The sequence below is a fragment of the Ambystoma mexicanum genome, chromosome 1q, assembly GCF_040938575.1.
Source record: "Ambystoma mexicanum isolate Mex_15411 chromosome 1q, UKY_AmexF1_1, whole genome shotgun sequence".
NCBI classification, from domain to species: domain Eukaryota; kingdom Metazoa; phylum Chordata; class Amphibia; order Caudata; family Ambystomatidae; genus Ambystoma; species Ambystoma mexicanum.
Window position 1 is genome coordinate 1,164,845,285 of NC_090922.1, and position 25,819 is coordinate 1,164,871,103.

Genomic DNA, 25,819 nt, shown 5'->3' on the forward strand with positions numbered 1-25,819 from the left:
ACATTTTATAAACAGCTTGCTGTCCCTCATAGGAGGGGCAGACAAAATGATATATGCCCTCGAGAAAGAGACAGCAGGGATTTCCTTGGCTATAGGTGATATGAAAAGATTATTCGCCTCTTTAATGGGCGAGTAGGCAGATGAAATTTGGAAAGGGGCAGGGTATGACTGGTGTAAGGAATCAGGATTAAAACCTTTATGCAAAGGTATTGTAGTGGTTGGTAAAGGCTTGTATTAAAATAAAAAGAGGGTTTGAGCAAATTCTATCTTGCCCTAGCTCTAAGAGGGGTTTCCCTGCCTCAACGAAACTAAACTAAAGGATGTCTGTGTCAGAATGTCCAAAGTAAAGTATCCGGAGTTCTGACATAAAGTTCCAAAAGCTGCAAAAATAAATCAATAATCAAAGTTCCACAATCTTCAGGAGATGTTTTTTTCTTTTTTTATTTATTTGCATTTTTAAAGCGCTCATACAGCCCAGGCGCATCGAGGCACAGTTACAGAATTATTATTATTATTATAATTTTTTGTTGTTGTCTTTGTTGCATATATATAACATGCTTAAATACCCAGAGGTTTCTAAGCACGGACCCGGGGATCGAACCGGTGTTGCTTCGTGTTGTCTTGCTTCCAAGACGAGCACATTGCCACTGAGCTATTCTCCCAGGACACGTAGCAACCCTTCCCCTGGGTTTCTCTGACTCATTACTAGCCACAGTTTCACAGGGTATGGATCTCCCCCAATCTCACCTGCACAATTCACAATGCCAAGAATGTATTCCTCTTTTCTTGGCTCCTTGGCACAGTTCACAAGTTTCCAATCATTAGGGGAATGCTTCCCTTCCCCTAGTTCCAGTATACTTGTTTCAAGTCCAGGGGGGAATGACTCCCTTCCCCTGGATTTCACACACTCTTGATTTCCTCAGTTTGCACACAACTTCGTGATAAGCATGAGAGTGAGTCCAGACCCTCCTCTGTCAGTCTGGCACACTCTCCTTGTTTGCTTCCAAACACTTACGTTCGTACAATTATGTGTGGGTCCCACACTCTCAATCGGTTCACCTGGTGTAGTCTCCTGCCAGGACTTTCTTAATTTGCTCACTTGTATTTGGGTGTGGGTTCCAGACTCACAATCAGGTTGCCTGGTATATTCTCCTGCCAGGACTTTCTCGATTGGTTCACAGTTCCCTGCTTTGATATTTTTTTCATTCAACCATTGGGTCCGCTCATTGACACTCTTTCACTTGCTTCATTCAGTAATTGCTTTGGTGTCCCATCTCCCCAGCTCAGGTTTGCCCAGTTCATATAGCTGTCCTTTAACAGTGTCTGGTCTACACCAGGAATCGTCCTGAGTCCCAACTCCCCTCTCTGGTCTCACCAGTCTCACCGGTGTCTCCTGGCTGCTTCAGCATTCTCAGTGATCTGCATCTCGCCCAGCAGCTTGCTACCTCCTTTTGCTGGCATCCTGTCGGCTCTCTGGTACCTGCAATGTCTCGGCCTTCGTTCCACAGCTTCCTCTGCTCTTGGCCTCTGCATGGCAAACATCCAACTTCCGAGCCTCTCGAGCCGGTGCCTGTAGGAGCTCTCTTGCGCCCTGCTGCAGCTTACTTCCTCTCGGTTTCTGCGTTGGTGATATTGGTTCTCCCTGTTTCTTCCTGCTTCACGTTTTTAAACATTCCGGCACCTATTGGGTCCATTCAACAACCAGAGCGCATCTCTGGTTTCACGGCTTCAGCGCTCTGCACTACTCTACTGCTCTTCTTCATCTCAGTCCTTCTACTACAAGTGTATGAAAGAACCATGTTGTCCGTGTGGATTAGAGATTCTTGTTCCTTATTACAATAAGCATATGTGATTGGGAATTTAAGGGGTTGGCGTTATACCCCCATGGATAGGAGGACACCATGTTCCAGCTAGTGAGTCCACCTCCCTCACTTGAGGGTTGTCTCCCACCATATGGTCCTCCCTCAGATAGCCACCCCCAGGGTCAGGATCATGTAGCGGGTACCTTTCCCTTGCCACATGGGAAGAGACTTTCTGTGGAGATGCAGTGATGACATCACTAGATTCATCACACAGGGTAACATTGAGCAGTAATGCCCACGAAGGGGCGCCATTCAATAACTTGTGAGCACTTGTATGGAAAGTGTTCAGGATATGTACCCACCCACCTCAGGCATGCAGTCTGTTTTAGCACGCACTATACGACCAGATAAGGACCCCACAATATACATACAGTGTTAAGTATTTCAATCAGGCGATACACCCTGGTCTCAGCCTTGTATGCAGCGCACAGCTGGAATGCTTATTGTATTATATATATAGGCTCAATATTCTGAGTGATATATCACACCCCTTCTCAAATACCCCAGATCACGATGGACCAGGAATCAGGCTGGTTGGTAAAGGTAATATTTATTTATTTAAAATTCAAATCAAACATATACTTTTTAATAGGGAGCAGCAATCACCAATGTGGTGACAATAACAGATAGGAAGGTGTGTAATGCACTTAAATTCACTCTTTAGCAACACAGAAGGAAAACACCAGAGAAATGAACACTTTTGGCTTGTTTGGAAAGATGGCATTTAAGTTAAGATTTCCCCCTGCAATATTCCTCAACCCACAAGCAAACAATTCTAAAGAGACATAACGAAACAGCAGGCAATCAGGAATAAGGAATAGCAAACAGAATTTGAATCCAACCTTGCCTCCCCAAACAAGAGAGAAAAACGGATTTGAAATCTTACACTTTAAAATGACATTTCAGAAATGGCTGGGTAAAACAATTAATATTTGCAAAAATCCTTAAATCAGTACAAATTTCTATGCGAGCAACATTGGAAAGATAGAAACAATCATGAACTATACTTTGAGCAAGAGTAAACACTTTGAATCTGAATGGAAGGTTGGAAATATTTTAAAATGAAAATCACACATGTAAAACTTGGCAAAATTGTGGATTCCCGCCTAATATTAAGCAAACGGTTTTTAAGAAAAACGGGTGAAATACACTGACTAGTGGGTCGGGATGTAGCTATAGGTCTTAGGTATAATCCAGAATTGAAATGAAGTCTCTAGCTATTACATTGAGGAAGATATGCAATATTGAATGAGAGGCATTTTTAGAATAATCGGGTAGTGAAAACAGAAGAGAAACTCAGTTTGGACAAGAATATTTACTAGAATTTTACTCAATGCTAGAGCATTCCGGCCAGAATACCAAGGAGGGACACAGTAAGCTCTAGAGTTGATTCATGACTTCAACGCCAGATCCCCAGTGCCCGCTCCGATGGAACCAGTCAGATCACTTGAAGTAGGATTGATTTACACAAGATAAAAATGACTAACGAAATGGCGCTTAGCAAGATAAATTAAAGACAAAATGGCAATAAGGATTCTGACAATGTTACAAGTTATTAAGGTAAGGATAGGATGGTTTAGAGATTGGGATGAGACAAGGCAAATCAAGGTATGCTATGGCTTTCTATGATTCCTATTAATACTTGCAGTCCACTTCAATTTAGGATTTTGGACCATCAAGGGTTTTGGTCATTACACGGATCAGGTCTAACCAATGACAGCTGGGCAAACCGGGGCGGGACAGGATCATCTAGGCCGTTCTGGTCACTGGACTGCACTGGACTGGCCCTTCTGGTTACTGGAGACTGGAGATCCGTGGGATGGTGAGTTTGCAGGCATGCATCTAATAGAAGCAGACTGGATCAAGATGCTTCCCTTGGGTTTTTGGGATTTTTAGAATTTGAGGCCTAGGTGAAAAGGGGTTCAGCAATGCATAGGCCTTAGCTTTGCAATGAAATCTGGAATCAGGATCAGGTAGGATGAAGAAATCAGGAACAGCACACCACGCAGGAAATCAGAAGAAAGTCAGGAATCAGTCTGTTTCTGTGTGTTGTCAGGTTCCCTTATTTATCATGCCAAATTACATCACTACAGTATATGGCAGGGGCAGGCTTATTACCCACACCCATAATGCTAGGATTAGGCAAGAGCATAGTTTCCGCCTTGCTCTTCGCTGATTGGATCACAGAAAATGATGTCATGTTTATGGGATGATTTTTACAATGACTAGAAACCTCCCTTAGCTACTGGAACCAAAATCTAACTTTCCCACAAATACATATTTATATAGTTATAACCTCTGAGAAAATCAGATACATAGGTATTTTGTGGGTCATATTTCAATCCAAACCCCAAGTCTGTGAGACCTGGTTTTGCCTTTCTGCTACATTTTGGCAATTCTAACCATGAAAGATTTGGCCTAAAATTTCCCAACTTTGTACATAGATGCGCATTTACCCCTGGGATGTGTGTACAACATGTATTGTGCACAATATTAATACTTTCCCCACAATCTGTCATTCTTTATAACTTATGTTCCTTATGCAGTAATAAGTTTTCAAAGAAAATGCATACAATTAGATTTAAAACTACACACTTTTCATATTTTTCTTCATTCTTGTTGCAAAAGTTAAATGTCTTGAAGTTCAGTTACAAAATAGGCTTTTTCTATTGTCACTTAATCCGTTTTTTTCTTTTCCTGAACTGCAAGCAAATGTCAATTCCTTTGAGGCAGGATGAGGGGCCTCTCTTTTGATTGAAGTTTACTGCCCCTCACACTTTACATGTGAGAGTCTCGGCCTGCTATTGTTCCAGCCTGGAGCAAAGACGAATGTCTGATGACGACTTGGGAAGTCCCTTTGTCCTGGGTATTCAAAGCCTCCAAGCTAGTAATTAGACTTTCCAGTTCCAGAAGTTTATAGGGTGTCACCCTTTCTCAGGGCTAGCAACTGGCAGAGCAAGTTTTTTTTAGATATATAGTTTGCCAACACAGCCAGGGTTTTAGCTTGGATTTTCTCGTTTTAAATCTTAACTTTAAACCTATAGAATTAAAACAGTTTGTAAGTGTATTTCTATCAGTAACAAATCATTTTACATTTCTAAATATTCAAGCCTTTACACAACAATATACTTTAAAATAGGTTGATTTTCCTCCTTCAGTCAGGAAAATGCACATTTTACTATTTCTTAAATTTCATTTCCAGCAAATATACGCTTTGTGCAGCCATGGTTATTTTCTTGAGTGCCGGAGTTGTTTTGCAGCGGCATGGATACAATTACAGGCATCTATTTAGACTCTTTCTCTGGACAGCTTGTACTTGATACTGTTGCAAAGAAAATATATGCGTTTCCCGTGTAAAATGAAAACAAACCCCCGGGTTGATTTTTCAATGATACATTTGACAGGAGCTGTCATTCAAATGAGGCCTGGTTCCTCTGAGACACAATGAATGATCCTGGGCATTGCAGGGCCTTATTAATCACAGTGGTTCATGAGAAATTGATGCATTTAGCGCCAAGCAGTACGTTTAAGGTTGATAAAGTGTAATTTTAAACAGGTATTTTGGGTTTTCAGAAAAATAATGCTGGTTCTTTCACTTCACTCCATGTTAAATGTTGCAGAGCACACTGGCACATTCCTGCAGTGAGTACTCTGTTTCACCCACCTGAAATGTGTGTGGCAGGGTGGTGCAGCCATTTTCGGGTTGTTACAAAAACGCAGTTTATAGATCTTGGTGCGCACAGGAGTCAGCGCGGCCATTTTCTGCTGTTTCTGCACCAATGCAGCAAAGTGATGTAGCATAGCACAGCTGAGTGGGTCAAAATATCCCACAGATTCCCCCCCCCCCCAACATCGTCTGGACTTCCATTCGTGCGGAGTCAGGCAAGTGGGATTTTTCTTTTCTTGAAAAAGCAGATTCATTCGGTATGAATCCTTCTTCCATCAGCGAATGATGCAACCCGCTCCCCTCGTTAACCCTGGTTGGAATGTGGAACGGTACCCCCAGCCTTCTCTCAGGTTTTCTTTTCTGGTGTGGAGGACACCCCGGATTTCCTTGAGTTTCTCCTTCTGGGTCCCCTAGGAGGTCCTCCTTGGTTATCGTATAATCAGTGCAAATCTATAAAATAGAAGACAAACTGGTTAAGACAATTGTCCCACTAACTGTCCTCCAATCGTGATGACAGCAGTGGGATATACACATGCATTCAGTGACAATTTGAAATATTCATATGCTTCAGATATATCCCCCACTGGGTTTTCTGTAGGCTCCTCTATTTGCTGCAAAGTGTGGCTGGGGTGGCAACTCTTTAGCTGATTGATGTGGACCCACTTCTTTTCTTCAAGTCACCTTTGGGAATGCGGATTCTGTAGGCGAGGCCTGGGATGGTGACCTCTCCTCCATTTCTGAACTTCCATTTCCGACCGTAGCATTGGGGCTGACCGGAAGGCTTTCTTTAGGATTGCTAGGACCCTGAGATTTACTCTTCAGTTGGGACCGGGTTTGGCAATAACTGGGATCCAAATGAATCTCGAGTTGGTTGAGGATGTGACTGCCCATGTAAAAGACGGAAGGAACACCTTGCACAACCCAACAATTGTGTTCTATGCTTTTATCACCTCTAGAAATGTGTATCATACAACTGCTAAGCAGAAGATGTTTGGAATGGGGGATTTCCAGGCTCCACACCCATTGATACACTGACTCTACTGCGGGTAGGGTCTAGTGTTTTGGGAGTTTCTTGAATAATACTTTGCTGATGAAGCTTTCTTCACTATTCAAATCCACTCAGGTGAGGATAGACTCCTTCCCGTCATTTAACTGAATTGGAAAGAAGAGTTGTTCGCCCTTCTTCCGAACACTAGCTACACTTTGTGCTGGTTGGTTATCAATTTTGGCTGTAGAATTGGGATTTTCAGATTGTGAATTGGTATAGAATTTCACAGTATTTCCTTCCAATGTGGAATGGGAAGATATTGGGAGAGAATAAAATAAGTATACATCAATTGGCTGTTAGATTTCTAACATAATGTTGTCTTTTCAGGAGGCTAGACTATTTTTGTTCCACTATACAACACACAAGACCTGGTAGAATGTCTTATGGTTTCTTGTTGTGATCTTTTTTTCTCTCTCTTCCTTTCCTTTTATTCAAAATGGAGTGGGAGTCATTAGCATGTCCCACTGTTGATCTAGATGTAGCGAAGATTGCTAATATGTCAGTGATCAGAAGATGTTTTCTGGGTTATTTTTAAGCAGCGGTAGAGGACAGCATCGCACAGACACCATGTGGTGTAACCACATGCGGGTAGTGGGAAGAGAGAGGGCACATGACACGTGATACATATGCTACCTTATCACATGTGACGGTCACCCCCAAACTCTTTTTCCCCCAGGAACTGTTTAGTCCACCTGGGTTTATTCAAAATTAGGGCTCTGTTCCAGGGGCACAATGTAGAAGTAGAGTGGATTGAAGATTGTGATGTTTTTTATGAGGATAATTATATCAAACTTAAAAAGATGGCAGAAAAGAAAAGATATGGCAGTGCGATTTGAAACAAAGGGAACGAGAAGAGGGAACTATAATTTACAACGCAAGGGAACTATAATTTACAACGCAGTAAACACTGTCCTGTGAGAATGAAACTGGTCATGCATTGCCTTGGTGTGTGACGAGACCAGAGCTACAGATAGAGGGTGCAGTATTGTATAACGATGAGTGGGTGGAAGGATTGGTAGGATGTAAGGCGGAAGGATTAGTGGGTGTTTCTAAAGAAGTAGCGGTACATGTATAGTACATATTTTGCCATCTCGGGGCAGGCATTGACCTGGATTGCCGAAAATAACCAACTAGTACAAATAAAGGCCTTTGCACAATCTTCCTTATGTTTCAGATTCAAGAGGAACATCCACATGGGCAGCAAACAAAGCATGCAGGAGAACAATGGGGCTCACAAGCTTGCGAGCAGGAGCAGCATGGATTACTATTGGACCTGCAGCACCCAAGCTTTTACCCAGCTCCCACCACGGTGGGGTGGACTATGTTCTTGTTACTCTGCATTCCCCTGCAATTGTAGTACCTCACTCAGACCTTATACTGTTTTATGTACATCCTGCTCTTAAAAATATGCATCACAAATGCACCAAGAGGTCCCTGAAGTTGCAGAGGTACAGGCACAGTAATAACTACTTGTCACAGGAATCCACAGACAGATTAGCAGCTATACCTATGGAGTTTTGCCTGCTCAGTATACTTCTTGCACAAATCATCCGAACTGTCGCAAACGCTGAATGGCTTTAGACCACCCACTATGAATTACTGCAACTGCCAATGGCATGGTGGAAAGGGGGTTAAATGCCATCAGGGAAGAATTGAGGGCGTCATGTTGACCACTCTGCAAAACAGATATTTATTTGATACGGTAACAGCGATGGAAGGAGGCGTGCTGCACGTTTGTTCCCTCAAATGACGCAGAGAGCACCAGCTTATCTCGAGCAATAAATGCACTGTACACACTCCACACAACCATGGAAAAGGACACAAGCAGAGTGGTTGAAGAGGACTGGTTTGAGAAAATATGTTTGTGTGTCTGCCTTTTGAACAAATATCGTAAAAGTGCTTGTCCCGATTTTCATAGTGGCTCTCATTGTTCTGGTGATGGTGGGTGTTCTTTCTTGACCTGTATACCGGAACGAGTATGCAGCAATTGGGGGAAGTTTACATGGGGTTTGTAAGATATGGCTCCCGAAAGAGGAGGGAGAGAGGGAGAATGAGGGGTTATCAGTTAATACATTAACTGAACTGGGTAGTATAAAGATGCAAATTCTGCATCTGCAAGTATATATATATATATATATATATATATATAGTTGTGCCATACATCAGGCTGGGGACTGTGCAGAATTTTGTTTTGCAGAGGGGTCGTTTTTAGAGGGAACTTGAGTTAGTACACCTATAGTGTTGGGTAAAAGGGCAGGTAGGTGGGGCTTGGCTTGTGTTGTAATGACTTGTGTGAGTGGGATGGAATGTGAGGGATGTCATCTGTGTGCCAGCTTTGCGGAACCCTGTGGTGGAATGTGGAAGGCAATGTTCCAGGAAAGGCAGTTGCCTGCTGTCTTCAGAGGTGTCGGTCCAGCTGGGGGGTTTCTACATGTATACTTAATAAAGCCCTTGAAAACCTATTCTGGCTCCAAGGCAACTTTATTACAGTTTTATTATGTAGGTTCAACTGTATTCAGTACCATTCTTAGTTGCTGCAGGGAGCATTGCAAGTAGCATTGTTAGTTGCTGCAGGGAACAAGAGGACAGCCTTATTGGAGCCGATCAGCATTGAACGTTGCAGAGTATCATGGTTTAGCTAAAGGCTATGGTATCCATTTAATTGAATTTTATTTTCACTGTTGGGCAGAAAAGCTCATGGAGCGAAGGGCACGACGGCAAGAGATGCCAAACATAGTCCAATTAATTGTTGCAAGGGAGTATTTTCTCATAGGCATAAAGTTGCTCTCCAGACAGCAGGTACCTTTCCAGACGATAAGCTGATGAATACACAGTGATAGAATTAGGAGGGGTGCAACAGTGCCCCCACTGACCACAAGGTATTTGGATCAGACATAAAAGTTAGTTGTAGAACGAATAAATAGTAGAAACTAATTTCTAGCGGCAGTGCCGCACAGACATCTTTTCCATGCAGCTATTCATTTAGGGAAGATGACTAGAAGGTTAGCTCTGGAGTTGGCAACATGTATCGTGATGGGAGGTGGAGAGCGAGCAGGTGCAGGAGGCAAGGGCCTGAGGGATCCAATCAGGGCTAGGGGATTGCAGTGTTGTAAGGAAAGCAATACGTTGCCCTCCCTTCTCAGTGGGATGCTATTGTCTGATGCTACGAATTATGTCAGCTAATGTCAGCTAATCAAAGTGTTCTGTTTTTTTGCGCTGACTATCGCATCAGGTCATCTTCAAGTGTTTGTTCGCCTTGAGAAAGGAAACCACAAATTAGATTAATCAATGTATAACATTATTTAGAGGCCAGATTTTGAGCGACCAATCAGCATGTTAGAATTATACTAATTACACTTATAGAATTATACTAATTGTTACAATTTTCCAGTTTAAAAGGTCTAGTCCAGATGTACAATGTTGAGAAAATGATTTCCAGTTCAGTTCCACTGAGCTGACTGTTTTTATCTCTCAGCTGTTTCCTTTTAACCCCTTAAGTGCCAAGGACGATGTATCTCGTCCTTGGCAACAGGGAGGTAATCCCAAGGATGAGATACCTCGCCCTTGGCACTTAAGGGGTTAATAAAACGTTTTCTTTTTTTTTTACAACTTGTACTTTTATTGAAATAGTAGGAGGGTCGGAAAATGCCTCGCTGTCCCTGCTGTTGGAGGTATTTCCCTACCTCACCAAAACTAAGGGTTTGTCCGATATCAAGATATCCAAAGAAAAACGTCTTGTGTCCGAATTCATTTTTCTGGCCTTCACATTCTTAAAGTAACGCTAAGGCGCTTAGGGTAATGTTTTTGGCTTGAAAAGTTCAAAAATGTTCAAGTTCAACAAAACATACAACTCCAACAAAAAGGCTTCCACTTAGATGGTGTTCACAGTTCCTGGGAATGTCTCCATTCCCCAGGATTCTTTCCAGCAAAACAAAAGATTGCTCATCTAATACAACTCTTTCTCATTTTAGGTGTTGGTTCCAGGTTCATAACCCATTTCTCATTATTTCACTCTTCCAACTAGTTTCTCTTTTACCCAGATGTTGGGTCCCCTACCCCTTATCACATTCATCCAGTCTACACCTTCACCCCAGTGTTTCAAATCCCTGCTTGCTTCGACTTCCTTAGTGCTTTGCTTTCCTACGCCATGCTCCGAGCGAAGCGCCCTGGTGTCCCAGCTCCCTGCTACGAGCTCACTGATTTTGTTCGGCTGCTCCAGAGGTCCTCATTGTCTTTGCTGCTTCCTCTCTCTGGTCATCGTGGGCAGCTGAGGTTTCTGCAGTTCTGCGGTTCCTGTGGAGTTGGAGGGGCTTCTCCTCTTCCCGCACTCCTAACACTTACACAGAGCTTCTCTCCCGGCAAGAATTCTGCATTACAAGCACTGTTGCCTAGATCAGCTTCCTTCTGTGTGACGGTCTGCCTCCTCCAGGCTCCGCGACCTGAGTCGGGAGTCGTGACTCTCTCTCTCTCCATTATTCCGCTGTAATCCTTTTAAATCTCTTGATGGTTGTGAGACACCTACAGCCACTAAAGTACGTCTCCAGCTTATAGGCACCAGTGAGCTGTATTGCCCCAATTATAGTCCTCGACCCAGTACTCCCATATACGTGGGAATGATAAGTTGTTCTTGACATGTTGTTTCCATGCAATATGGATGTGCCTGGTATTGGTTCTTTTTAGAAATAGTCAGCGCTATTACTTTCCTCTTCCTCCTCTCAGTTTCTGTCATGCTGTTTATCATGTGGCATTGAGGAATATTGGCATTTTATGTGGCAAGGGGTTGAGGGTGATTGTTACAATATGCCATCAAGGCATGAGAAAGGCCCTAAAAGGGAATGGGGGATATGTGACTTCCTCTGACAATGCCATTTCATCTCCCTGAGGTTGGCCTCCCCCCATGTAGTCCTCCATCATATAGCCACCCCCAAGGTCTGGATCAGGTAGTGGCTGCTGTTGCCTGGCCACATGAGGAAGAGGCTAACCCAGGTAAAGGAGTGATGACATCATCTTATTAATCACACTGCCCTCTGGGACCTCGATTTCAAAATTCACTGGTGGTCTTTCCCAGACCTTGCAGGTTTAGGCTTTTATGCACTACCCCTCCTGGAACTTGAAGCATCAGGATTCACATCCAGCTTGTAGATGCCCCCCCCATTCACCTTGGGTGTTTTTCAGGCAGCCAATATTGTACTTGCCCTCATGCCACAGGCTCTTACCCCTTCCAAACACTTCTGGGTTGCTAGTGGATGCCCTTATGCTATGGGCCTTCCAGTTTCCTCAAGGTGTGGGAGCACCTTACCAAAAACCCTGGCAAACTGGCCCTTCTATGGTCTCCAGGCGTGAACTCCAGGAAATGTGTGTTCTTCCACAGTTTGATGGCCTTCTTCCAGGCATTGATTCCTTGAAGTATCTCTATCCCAGGATCCTACTTCCTCAGGCAGAGCACTTAAAAAGATATGTCTTCCTTCTCCGGGATTACCTCTGCCTCAGGTGTTTCCAAGCCTATTGTGCTTGGGCTGGAGTTTGGACTCAAGTGCCATTCCTGGTAGGCTATGCCTTATCCTAGTGTACATCTTCGCTTCTGATTGGCTTTTCCCCAGCTGTTTCTTAATGTCCTCCATGAAAGAATTATTAGGGGAACTTTAAGGCTGGTTAATTATTTGACAGTCTGAATTGTTAGTAATGAGCTAGGTCAAGGAGTCAAAGGTGCATATGTTGGCCTGCCCTATCTTAGAATCTCCCTCTCTGGGTTGCATGGTGCTTTTCCATGTGTCCTCTCCCTCTCCACATGGAAGCCAGTGGTGTCTGCTGTGACAACTGAAGCACAGCACACAAAAGTCTCTTCCCTCTTCTCTACTCGCAGGTAATCTGTTACTGAACTTCCCAAACTGCATGTCCTCTACAGGTTCTCTGGTTGTGGTTCTTTCAAGTATCTCTGAATGTGTGTATATTTCCTGCAGTTTTGAATGCAAAATATCCTGGACATTGTAGTCCCCTGGTTCATCCTTCCACCAAAGAAATCCCAAAAAGGGCATACCATATTTCTAGAGAGATAGCGGGCCAACAGGAACCCACACTGACCACCCTCATGGAGGCACATTGGGTAGTGGCTGACCAAGCACATCCCTAGCAGCCCTCTACCCCACATGGTCAGATGGGGAGGTCAGAGTGACAATAGTCCATCATGATTCCTGTTCTTGGTAAATTGTATACGTAACTGAGACCTGTATGACAATAGCTTTTGAAGGCAAGTGCATCAATTGAATTCAATTATAATAGTAAGAAACCTTTTGGTGTTGACCAAACCAGGCTGCTAGTGTTGTGCAATGATGTAGTGTTTGTAGCTCAACGGGAATGACATGACAGAATACACATACAGCTGTGTAGCAACCATATTTGGGGGGCACATCCACATTGGCATCATACAAGTTCAACTGGGAGGTGTGTGGCTGTGAGAAAACCAAATTAAAACTATTATTGTTCTCGATAAAGCAACTGGTATATGACCCACCACCTGCCTCACCCAGCTTCCTCTTCTAAACTGTCAAGAGTCTCGGAAGCAGCTAAAGATACTTAATTACATTTAAGGGAAAAGGCTAAGCAACTACTGTAGAAATAATCCCTTTCTGTAATGATGAATCTTGCACCCTGTATGATACCACTAGGGTATTGTTTCCTGATTCTCCGAAACATTGCTGTGTAGAGACTTGTTTTTCTTATAATGTAACATAAAATTAATTAACACCACAAACCAATTTTCAAATTATATCGTTTACAATCTAATGCATGGTTTTGATTCTTTTTCAATCCGATTTTCTACTTGTTCAGATTTACAAATATACTGTTTTTCAGATTCAGCTGCTCCCAGACAATGAATTTTGGTCTGAACTGAGAGAACTGAAATTACTTTATCTTCACGACAACGGAATTTGCAAATTAAAGCATGTACAAGTCTTGGCTTCCTGTCCCAGCTTGACAGGACTCACTTTATTTGATACACCAGTAAGCCTGAAGAAGCGATACAGACATATTGTCGTGAACAGTATTTTGTCACTGAAAGCCTTGGATAACTATGTGATTTCAGATGCAGAGATCATTGAAGACTGTAACCTTCCTGCCAGATTTGAACCTCTGAATCCACATTTATTTTTAAGTTTTACACCTGTTCAGAAAATGGTAAGCCATTTCTTTTTTTTTGTTCCATATTACAATGTCATATTAATACTGATGGGACTAGAGAATGATGTATTTTAATTCTGTATTAGCAGTTCCTTTCCCTCCAAAAATGGGCCAACTTTGTTTTACTTTTTTGGAGAGTTAGCTATTTAATTCCTTGCCTGAAAATAGGAAATTATTTCAATTTTTGAAGCCTAAATGCTTATACATTAGTAATGATTGAAGTAATTAAAAAAATAAAACCTGTGGTCCCTAACAATCCGGGAATTAAAACCAGATAGACTACAAAAAGTGTTTTGACTGCATAATTATTTAGCTAAATTATGAAACTGAATGAACAAACACTCCCCTATTCTCAAACTATGAACAGTATTCTTTTTTGATATGTTACACAAAGCCTTCTAGGAACTATATTAATGAGCAATTAAACAAAAACCCTGTCAACTGTGACAAATCTGACAATGTCGTCACTGACTCTCGGGAGGGTAGCTTCTCTTATGTGGCCAGGGAAAGGGAGAACCTACCTGACTCTGACCTTGGTGGTGGTTATCTGTGGGAGGACCACAAGGATGAAGACCAACTCCCGGCAGAAAGTGATCCCATAGTGTGAAATAACCGGAAGACCTTAACTCCTAATGACACCCATACACCTATACAACATACCTATATGACCTATTGCAGAATATAGGAAGAAATCCCAGGCTCTTCAAAGCCTAATACTCTGTTTGCCTTCCCCTCCCCATGTAAGTACTAAGACGAGGAAGATGGCTGGAGTTGGAAAGCCAACACTGCGCTCTACTCTTTAGTAATCCATTAGAGCACCGAAGAGGACTAGAGAAAGCAGAAGAGTGTGAATTGGAACGGAGAGGCGAGTACCGGCAGCGTGAGAGAAGCCTTGCTGAAAAGCAGGCTGCCACCTGCCAGCCGGGAGCATCAGACGCTACCTGGCTTTAGAGAGACCAGAGCAAAGATGGACCTGCTGACCGGACAAACACTTAGTCAGTGGACCAAATGAGAAACTACAGGTAAGCCGTGAACACTGACAGGACGCCCGGTACGCCCATGGAGATGGAATGGGTTACCGGAGCGGCTGAGAGCGGATGTTGGGGCGCATTGAGAATGCAAGAGTAACTCATTGAAATTAACAAACAAATTGATGTAAATGAGAATATTATGAAAAGAGGGTCGGTGACCCAATATTCCGAAGGAGAGGATAACCATGGTGAAAGTGAAATGAAAGTACAAATCCTAATAAAAGGAACAGATATAAAAATAGACAAGGTTGGATGGGGATTAGCAACCCAGCCCTAAACAGGGTAGACAAAATGAATGTTGAAAAGGGGTCAGTGACCCAACTGTGGGCAGCCTTTGTGGATTAGATAACAGAAAGAGTAAGTAAAGTAGAAGAAATCCCCGACAAGCTAGCGCACCAAATAAATAGGGGGTGTGATAAATCAGTGATGATTCCTCCCAGAAATCTGGTCTGGGACCCTTCTCACATGGCCAGGGAAAGGCAGATGCTTCCTGTTCCTGACCGTGGAGGTGATGTACTGCGGGGGGATAACATGGAGGGGGGCAGGCCAGGAAGACTGGGCAACCCACCTGTTTTAACTTTCCCTGTAATCCCACACTTTTGATGGCTGTTTGCAAACAGCCCAAGTCAAAAGAACTAATTTTGATGTTGGGGACTACATGTCCCATAATCCCGTGAGTACTGGGATGTGGAAGAATGCTGAATAGGCATGCCGTGATAGCAGTCAGGCAACTAAGCCTAACAGCCCACACCTGAAGGAACCTAGGAGGCATAAAATTCCCTTTCATTTGCAGGCCATGAGAGGGAGCTGGAACTGTGGCTGGAGCGAGCGCTGTAGTAGCAGAGGCAGAAGGAAGAAAACACAGTGCTGGCAAATCAAGCAGAAGTGGGAGAACCAGAGGGATACTGGAACATGGATGCAGCAGATTTCACCTGCTTGTTATGAGAGGGTCCTGTTTTCCCAAACTATGAAGTTCCGAGGCTGCCCAATGGAAGACGTGCAGGGAGGCTGTCTTTCCCCATGTTAGCGTGATTGCCATGATTGCTGTGCAGGAGCTGTGTTGGAGACACAAGGAGCTGTGGGCAAGTCGCAGATCCCAAGTGCAAGAGGGGCTCCAAAACCGAGTGAATGGACTGAAGGTACCTTCAGCGAGGAAGGGTGCAGGTCTCTGAGAAGCCAGAAGCAGTAGAAGTTGTGCCCGAAGTCGTAGAAGTTGGGCAATCCACAGAAAAGGATCACAGACGCCAGTGAGTCAAACCTGGTGTGGCAACAATATCTACCTGCGGTTTTCCCCAGGGGTATAACCTCTCGCTCTGACTTTTCAACCAATACGTGGCAAATCTACTCACTGCATTGCCATTTTCTGCTCCAATTTCCAGTGCTATGCTGATGACACTCAACTCATTTTCAGGCTTTCCTCCGCCACCTCCTCTCCTTCTCTCATCTCCGATTCAGGATTGGTGTGCTGCCAACAACCTCTGCCTGAATGCCATCAAGACAGAGATCCTTCTCATTGGCACACCTTCACCCTCCTTTCCCTCACTCTCTGGCCAGCCCCCTTGGCCCTCCTCCTACCCACACCTGCGAGGCTAAGAACCTCAGGGACATCTTTGATTCCATGCTTTCCTTCTCTGCCCACATCGCTGATGTCTCTAAAAAGTCAAACTTCCTACTGCACCTCCTCAGAGGTACTCTGCCTTTATTCTCCCTACCCCAGAAGCTCACTGTCTCCCGAGACCTGGTTCTCTGTAGGTTGGACTATTGTAACAGCCTCTTTCTAAATCTACCTGCCTCTACTCTCCGCCCGTTTCAACTGATCCAGAACAGGACTGCGAGACTTGTCCTTGGCTTCAAGCCCGGGTTTTGTACCTCCCCAGCCCTGAAATCTCTCCAGTGGCTCCCAGTGGATGCACGGATTAAATGCAACACCCTCTGCATTGTCCACATGACTTTCTGGGGCCTGGGACCAAAAAAACTTCAGCTATCCCTCCGTAAATACCTCCCCTCTCGAGCTCTTCGCTCCTCTACCTCTAACTCCCTCAGTCTCAGTCGTTTCTCAAAGAAACAAACTGGAGGTAGAACTCTGTCTTCGGCTGGGGCCTCCCTCTGGAACAGCCTCGCTGCTACTCTGAAACTTGAGGAGAACCATCTCTGGTTCTGGAAGCACCTCAAGACCTTCCTCTTTGATACTGCCTTTGCCCTCCCTCCCCCCTGATCTTCTCTCTCTCGGCATTGTGCACCTGACCTACCCTCTGAATTCCGGGCCCAGGTACCTGCTCACCCTGCCACCCACCCACACTGCCTCCTGACAATCCCTTGCACTGGGGTCTGTATCTGTAACCATACAGTCCCCACTTTTTTTTCCTGCCCTTATCAGACATACCCTGTCTGCTGCCTTAAACCCAGCACTTGCCACTTGCTGGCTGCACTACCACTGTTTGTTGCCTTTTACTATTTATTTATTTTATTATTTATATGTTTTCCTTTGCTCTGCACTCTCCACTTCTCTGCCTTCCATGCACTTCTCCCCTTTCCCTCTCCCATGCACGTGCATGTTCTCAATGTCACTTGTCCTAGTAAGATCGTTGTTTTTGTTCTCCCTTGTTCCCCTCCCTTGCCTTGTCGCCCTCTGAAACATTTGTGTACAGGTGCAATACAAATAAAATATCAATATCCAGTTCCAGTATTCACTCGCGGGTGTTCGTTGAAGTCTTTAATCCAAGGGACAATGGGAAAATAGCACTCCTGTGTGAACGAGTAATGCACATTTCCAATTTCAAATTTGATTAATATGCTCATAGCCAATATTGGCTTTGTATAACATAGAACACAATACATCAATTTTCCATCAACTTACAAGTTTAAAATACAAATTCAATCACATTGGTAAAACACCTAAAATAGAATGTTGCACATTTACATCGCGTGAAGAGCAAACATTACACAGACCATTGTTAAGCTCATTAACTTTATGAAGAAGTTGTTCCGTGTCTTCCATTATATCGAACTATGGAAATGACATTGTTGAACCTCTAACCTTCGTGAAACCTTCTGTGAAGTAGTCGTGTGTGCCTGATTTCGATTTCCAAAGGAATACGAAACTCTAACCCTTGCTGTATGCCAAGATTCTCCAGGGCTTGGTGCGTTATATAAATAAAATACAATACAATACAATTTATTCACACGAACAATCAAAACTTGTGTAAGAAGTCAACTGGTTAGACATTGTATTTGAATGGATTGTGTCCTCCCGCGTATTCCTGATCTTGCGTATGTTCAATATCCTGCTTCAGCTGCATCTAAATGGTTTTTTCGGTGATGTGCGTCGATGCAATCAACAAGATGTCCCTCAAGGGCCTCCATCTCGAGGATGATGTCATCAAAGGCATATATAGTGCAGCCAGCGCTTGTTGGCTTCAGTTCAATTTTTATGATTAAGCTTACGCTTTGAGAACTACAGTGCGCTTCAGTATTTCCTTTGCGAAATATACGAAAATGTCTTTGTCTTCGACACCGTCTACCCCGAAAACCGGGTTTAAGAAGTGTCAAGACTGCATTTCTAAGATGTCGATAACCGATCTGCATCAAGTATGCTTATGGTGTCTCGGTGTCGAGCACAAGACCTCAGCCTGCTCGAAATGTCAATCTATGACCAGAAAAGCTCTGATGGAGCGTATGGGGAAATTGGCGGTAGGTAGAAACCCTAAGAAATCCCCATCGACTACCCCATCTTCTGACGATGCGAGAGGCGATTCTCCTCAAAGAAAGAAGGCGAAAAGGTCCAGGTCAAGGAGTGACTCCCACCAGTTTTCGTCATCGTCGAGGTAGTCGAAGAAGAGGCACCATAAGTCGCCCACTTCACCATTCTTCCCTGAGAGAGCTATATCTTGTCCCACTAAGACGTCCACTCCTGCTGAATGGGAAGCATTCAGGTTAGAAATGCTCAAAACTTTTGATTAAAAAAACCCTTGATAAGTCACGCTCCTAAGGCGCCTTCTAAAGCTGGTAAGGAAAGGGCTTGAGCCAAATCCTGCATGTCCTCGAGCCCAGAACGAAGGCCATATCCTCACTGAGAACCGTCGAGGCCTCGACATGATGAGAAATCATCGAAGGATCCTTCGAGCCGCAAGTCAAAAAATAAGGTGCGGTTGACACCAGCTGCACCCTCGAGGCCAGCTGCGCCATCAACAACAGCTCCGCCATCAACGCCAGCAGGCCCATGGACACAAATGGCACCATCAACCCCGTCAATGACATCTAACCTTCGGGGCCATCGAAGTCAAAAATGTCTTAATCGAAGACATTGATGACTCGAGCATCGAGATCTTTGAAACCTTCGACACCCTTACCAGAGAAAACTTTCACTCCTTTACCTAGAAAGGATTACATTACATCACTAACTTCTATTTATAAGGACAATGAGCCATCTGATAATGATGCGCCATTTTGGTTACAGTATTTTACACCAAATGTCACTGATAGTTTTATATCAGAGGAATGCAGGTTAAAGGACCTTTATGAAAATTCGCAAACAGCCAGTGGAGTGGACACTTCACCAGAATTAGAATTTGGTAAGCATGAGTCTGATGAACATGCAGATGCATCATACAGACAGTTGATGTCTAAGGTTGTAGATCACCTGGGATGGAGCAGGATGATCTAACAGACATCCCTGATAAAGGATCCCATTTTACCTTTCCAAATTGCTCTTCAAAAAAGGGTGACTGCCAATTGGGAGATGCCGAAAGCCAGGTCCGGCAGTAAACAAGAACTTGACAAGATAATACTGCCCATCTAGTAGTGACTCCAACTACTTATCAAAGCACCCCCCCCCCAGAAAGTCTGGTGGCACGGACAGCAACCGCAACCTCACAACAAGTAGCTTATCCAACCATCCCAGCTGATAGGGATGACAAAAGAGTATATGCATGGGCAAGAAAAGTATTTTCTTTGGGGAGCATGACTCTTAAATCAGCCAACTCCACATGCTCCTTAGCAAAGTTTTCATTCACTCTATGGGACTGCATTTCTATGGCAACTGAGCATATTCCGAAAGAGGAGGAAAGAGACAGTTTCTTGACGATTGTTAGGGACGGCACTGTGTGGGACTCTTCAGTCGGGTCTAGATTCTGCTGACAGCATCAGCAGAGCCATGGCAGCAAAAACACCTTAATTCACAGATTTGCATGTTTAAGGAAATCTGGATTTGCCCAGGACATGCAGTCTAGACTACTTAAAATGCCTTTTGACGGGTCTCATCTTTTTGGCAGCAAGGCTGATGAAAGCCTTGAGAAGCTGCGGACCTCGAAGGCGGCAGCCAAATCTTTGGGTGATGGCTATTAGACAGCCTCTGCCTTTTGGTCCTTCGTGGAGGGGTAGATAGATCCTTTTGCTGCTACTGCTCAGTTGGAAGAGCGAGAAGAATGGCGAGAAAGAAGCCAAAGAAGATTCCCTCATGGTGGACGAGGGAGAGGTGCAAAGCCCGCTCAAGCGGGCCCATCTTTACCAACAGCCACTGCTTCAGCCGCCTCCAAACCTTTGAGGTCTTGAGTCACGAAACCCCAGTGGGAAACAGACTGTCTCAGCATCTGAAAGAATGGCGAGACATTACTTCGGATGCTTGGGCATTAGAAACCATAACCCAAGGTTACAGCCTTCCCATCATTCCGAGACCTCAGAACCATCCACCGGTGAGCCATTCTTTAAAGTTTCCAGATCCGCTCCTTGTGCAGGAAATATTGACCCTGCTAGAGGAAGGTGCTATAGAGCCGGTACCTGTAGCGGAGAGGAACAAAGGATGGTACTCTCCATATTTCCTTATCCCCAAGAAGGACGGAGGACTGAGACCCATTTTGGACTTGAGATACTTGAACAAGTTTCTCAGGAAGGACAAGTTTTAGATGGTCACACTTTCTCAGATCCTTCAGGCCTTCCAACAACAAGATTGGATGGTGTCATTGGACCTTCAACATTCTTATTTTCATGTGCCAATCCATCTCCAGCACAGGAAGTACCTGAGGTTTGCCGTTGGTGGTTATCATTATCAGTTTCAAGTTCTGCCATTTGGGCTGACCTCCGCCTCAAGGGTTTTCACCAAACTGATGGCGGTGGTGGCAGTGAGTTTCAGGAGAGGGGGGATTTGCATCTACCTCAACCTGGATGATTGGCTGATCAGGGTGCGTTCTCCCGAACAAGTCATGGATCATCTCAACGTCACATGCCACACTCTTCACAGTATGGGCTTCTCTCTCAATTACAAGAAGTCCCATATGACACCATCTCAAAAGCTCCAGTTCATAGGGCCATATTGGCTACATCCTTGAGAAAGAGCTCGCCACCCTAGGTAAGGGCTCAAGCATTCTGCAGATGGTCTCCAAATTTCAAAGTGCCCAGCATCTGCCGGCCTTCAGCTTTTTGAGGTTGCTCGGCCTCATGGCATCCTGCATTTTTCTGGTCCCAGAGGCTCGCCTAGGAATGAGATCCCTTCACTGGGCTCTCAGGATACAATGGTCTCAGTTCTCGGGCAACATGTCAGACCTACTTCAGGTTCCAAGCAGAGTCACACAGGAATTTCTGTGGTGGTCCTGTGAGGACAATATTCTGAAGGGAGAACCTTTTTGGCATCCATGACCGGAGATAACAGTAGTGATGGATGCCTCATTTACAGGGTGGGGAGCTGTTCATCAGTAGGCAGGAGGCATAAATCCATTTTCAAACAATACACTTTTATTATTCTGATACCGTTAGTTCACTGCCTCTGTGAGCCTGCTTCGGCTCTTCTATCTTTCCACTTCATAATTCACTGGTCCTAACACTTTAGTGACCCGGTATTACCCCTTGCATTGCGCCACCATTTTATTGTTACTCGTTGGTAGAAGTACTAGGACTTTATTGCCTAATTGAAGGTTCGTAATCGAGTCCCTTTGTCATAATACTTTTCTTGCTGTAATTAGGCTCGTCCCAATTTCTCTTGTGAAAACGCACACATGTGTCCCAGATGTTCTTGTAAATCCTTCACATACTCAGTTAAGGTAGTCTCCTCTTGATCCTCCTAAGTGTTCTTCAACAGGTTCAAAATGGATCCTGGTTGCCTCCCAAATAATAGCTCAAAGAGGGAAAACCCTATAGATGATTGTGGGGTCTCGCGTAGTACCATTAACACCCAGGGCAAAATTCGGTCCCACCCCAACCCTGTTGGACTAGTGGCCCTTCTGAGCATCTGTTTTATGGTCTGATTATATCTTTCCACAAGCCCATCGGTTTGTGGGTGGTAGACAGATGTTTTAGGTGCTTTATACCTAGCGTTTTACATACTTCTTTCATCACTATGGACATAAAATTGCTTCCTTGATCTGTCACGATTTCTTGTGGTATCCCCGCTCTGGCAAAATAGAGTAGGACGTTGAAAACTTGCTTGGCTGAGATACCCCTCTAGGGAAACGCTTCTGGTTATCTGTGGTGGCATAGTCAACTACCACCAATATGAACTTGTATCCTCGACTGCTGGGTTCTAGGGGCCCAACAATGTCCATCCCTATTTGCTGAAATGGCTCTTTAATTAGGGGCATTCTCTGTAATGGAGCCCTAGGGGGAATATGATTACATGTCTTTTGGCAGGTGGAACATTCCTGACAGTATGTGGTCACCTCATGTATATCCCTGGCCAGTAGAAATTTTGGAGGATCCTCTTCAAATGACTCCCTGTGTTTTGGTCATGTGCTAGTTGTATTAAATGTTTGCAGTAGGACTTGGGCACCAATAATTGTTCTTTCTCTGTGTTGTCCATACCTTGGGTCACACAGTAGTATAGTCCCTGTCTTTCTTTAAAGTAAGAAGTGGACCCGGTATCATTGGCATTACTCTATTCTTGCTCCGTGGCTCTTTTAAGGGAATCATCATTTTCCGTTTCTGGGCGGAGTGAGGGGATATGATCCACTACCATCCAGTCAATCAGGGCAATGTCTTGAGTTTCCCCTTTCCACTCTGCCTTAATCTTTCTCTTCTACCTCTGTGACAATTGTGGAGCTTCCTTTAACCATTTTTCAAACCCTGGAAAGTCCGTCCCTATCAGCACCAGGGTCGGAAGGGAGGGTATCACTGCTGCTTTTATCGGGACCTTATCCCCCTTTCTACCCAAAGTAATGTCTCTAGATGGATACTCTGCTACATCCCCATGCACACACTTCACAGCTATTCCGCTCACCTGGTCGTTCTCTTGACTGCTCCATCATTGCTTGGGCGGGATGTCTGCCCACTGTTACTTCTATTACATAAGATAACCGCCGTCTTCGGGACTCCTGAGACTGTATGGTTCCAATTTCCATGGGTTCAGCTTTCGGTTTTCTTGCACAGAACCTGGCTATGTGGCTCCATTCCCACACTCAAAGCATTGCGGGCCTGAGGTTCTTGGATTGCCATTTTCTGAGGTCGTTCTGGGTTTGAGCCATGTTCTGGGCTTCACAGGGCTTGACAGGTATTTTTTTTTAAACTTTTTTTTGGGAGTTTTCAACAACTACAAATGCAACACCACCCAGAGGGTGTATCAACAGTTGCGCCCCAAGGTCCCCCCTCCCTCCCTTCCACTCCCATCCCCCAGGTTAGTTTATAAACATGTGATATTGTCTCCTCATGATGACACTTTGATTCGGGCTCTTCTGCGAGTGGGCTGACCGGCGAGCCGTCCTAGGTAACTTATTGAGTTTGAGATGGTGAAACGGCATTCTCAGAAGTGGAGATTAGGTATGCAACGTATGGTCCCCAGATGTCCGGAGGACGTGCGTGTAGGGGTAGTGTCCTGATGAACTCCGTTTTAAGGTCTTGACAGTACAGTACATCTTTCAGCCAGTTTGCCACGGTGGGGGCTGGTCCATGCCCCCATGACATGGCTACTCTCCTGCGCGCAAGCACTAGCAGGATAGCTGTAAGTTTCCTCGTTGCAGGTGGTAGATGCCTCGTTAGCCAGAGAAGGGCTACAGCAGGGATGGGTGCTGGGTCCTCTCCAATTATTGCGGCTGTTGTCTACATAACCTGGGTCCAGAACCGTGACATCTGAGGGCAGTCCCAAGCTATATGGAAGAAGTCTGCCGCTGGGGTGTCGCATCTCTCTCACGAGGCTGCTGACTCTGGTCGTTGTGCGCATTTTCTGCCCGGGCTGAAGTATGTTTGATGAAGAAAGTTGAAGTGGATTTGTTTAAAGCGTGTGTTTAGTACCACTTTTTGGGTTTGTCGAAGGATGTATGTCCAATCTTCGTCAGGAACTGTGGCTTGTATGGATTTTTTCCACCTTTCCTTTGTGTGAGTATTCGTGTGTGCAGTGTCCACTAGGAGGGACCTATATATCATCGAGACTAATCTGCCCTCCCCATGTGCTTGAATCACACTGTGTAAAATGTGCCATGTGGATGGCTGGTCTGGAAACGACGGCAAGAGTGTTTGGAGAGTATATCGGAGTCTAAAATACACAAATGTGTCGAGGGGTGTGTTGCTCCCTTTCTCTTTGGCTAGCTGGGATGTTATAAATATACCTTCGTTAAACAAGTCTCCTAGGGTCTGTAGGTGCACTTTGTCCACCCATTGGTGAAAGACTGTCTCCGTGGTTAGGGGGATTCCTGGTATAAACTTGAATGGCATCAGGGGGGATAATCTAGTTTGAATGTTAAATTTCTCTGCCATCTTTTTCCAAATCGCGTATGTAGTTAGGACTATGTTCATCGTAGCCTGAGGCACTGAAAGATGACCGATAATGATAGCTCTCAGTAGGTTGGGGGACACAAGGGCCCTTTCTATTTGGACGTGTGCTCTAATGAAGTGCGTGGTGTACCAGTAGCTGAGAAACTGTGATTGGGCTTCCCAATAGTACAGCTCTAAGTCGGGGAGTGCCAGGCCTCCCTGAGAGGTTGACAGTATAAGCGTTGCATAGGCCACTCTTGCTGGTTTGCCCGCCCACAGTACAGGATCAGACTTTTGATTTTTTTCAGGAAGGATTGTGGTAGTAATAGGGGTATATTGGCGAATAGATAGAGAAGTTTAGGGAGAACCACCATCTTAACCAGCAAGACTCTACCCCACAGTGTTGGTGGGAGCGCCTTCCATCTGTATACTCGTTCTTGGCGTAACCCGAGCGCTCTCTCGTAGTTGTCTCTGAATATGTCATGATGGTTTACAGACACTTAAATCCCCAGATACCGGACGTGGGCATCTTCCCATTTAAACCCATGATCGTCTGCAAATTTTCTGGTGCTTGGCATCGGGGGAAAGACTACTGATTTGGTATGATTAATCTTTAAGCCAGATATGGTGCCAAATTTTATGACTTCATGCGTGATGGGATTCAAGTGGAACAAAGAGGACCACCGTCTTTACATCCGATCAACGGGGACCCATTTCTGAAGTTTCTACGCCCCTCAAGGGTGAAGATTTCATTGAACGACGCTTTTGGAGGATTCCAGAAGTTTCTGAGGCCTACCCCGGACATGGCCCAGGATAAAGAGAGCTCGATGCCCGGGAAGCTGTTCAGGGCCTGCCCTGGATGCCAGCTGCAGAACGTGTTCAAGGAAGACGAGCATTCCTTATGCCTCTACTGTCTTCACGAGGACAAAACGCACGTGGAGGAGGACTGTGCATTTTGCAGGAACACGTCGGAGCGGACAATGAGGGACTGCCATCTTTGTCTCGCCAACTGGCTGGAGGGAAAGAGCCCATCAGGTGAGAACAAAAAGAAGAAATCTGAGCGGTCTTCTAAGTCCTGTGAGGGTGCCCTGGCGAAGGGGGCCCAACAGAAGGCTAAGCACTGCGAGTCCGAGCGGTCGGGCTACTCGGCTGCCAGGCAGGGCACACCCTCCCCGGCGCCATCGACCATGAGCCAACGCTCTGGCTCGGTAAGAGGAAATCCGAGAACCCAGCCAAGCTTCTGGAGAGGCCCTGGTCGATCTCGAAGATTTCGGCTGAGGGGGAGCGAGGCGGGGAGCCCTCTCCCCAGGTGAAGGCCACAAGCACGCAGTCGGTGACTAAGGCCTTGATTCACCCAGCCAAG

General features: G+C 44.9%; 1 protein-coding gene across 1 annotated transcript in view; it reads left to right on the forward strand.

The window, feature by feature from the left end:
• LRRIQ3 (leucine rich repeats and IQ motif containing 3) overlaps positions 1 to 25,819 on the forward strand; it is a 734,547-nt gene that overhangs the window by 92,194 nt on the left and 616,534 nt on the right. Inside the window, exon 3 of the mRNA XM_069641911.1 lies at positions 13,430 to 13,753. Coding sequence (XP_069498012.1) covers positions 13,430 to 13,753 — 324 coding nt within the window. The remainder of the gene's footprint in view (positions 1 to 13,429; positions 13,754 to 25,819) is intronic.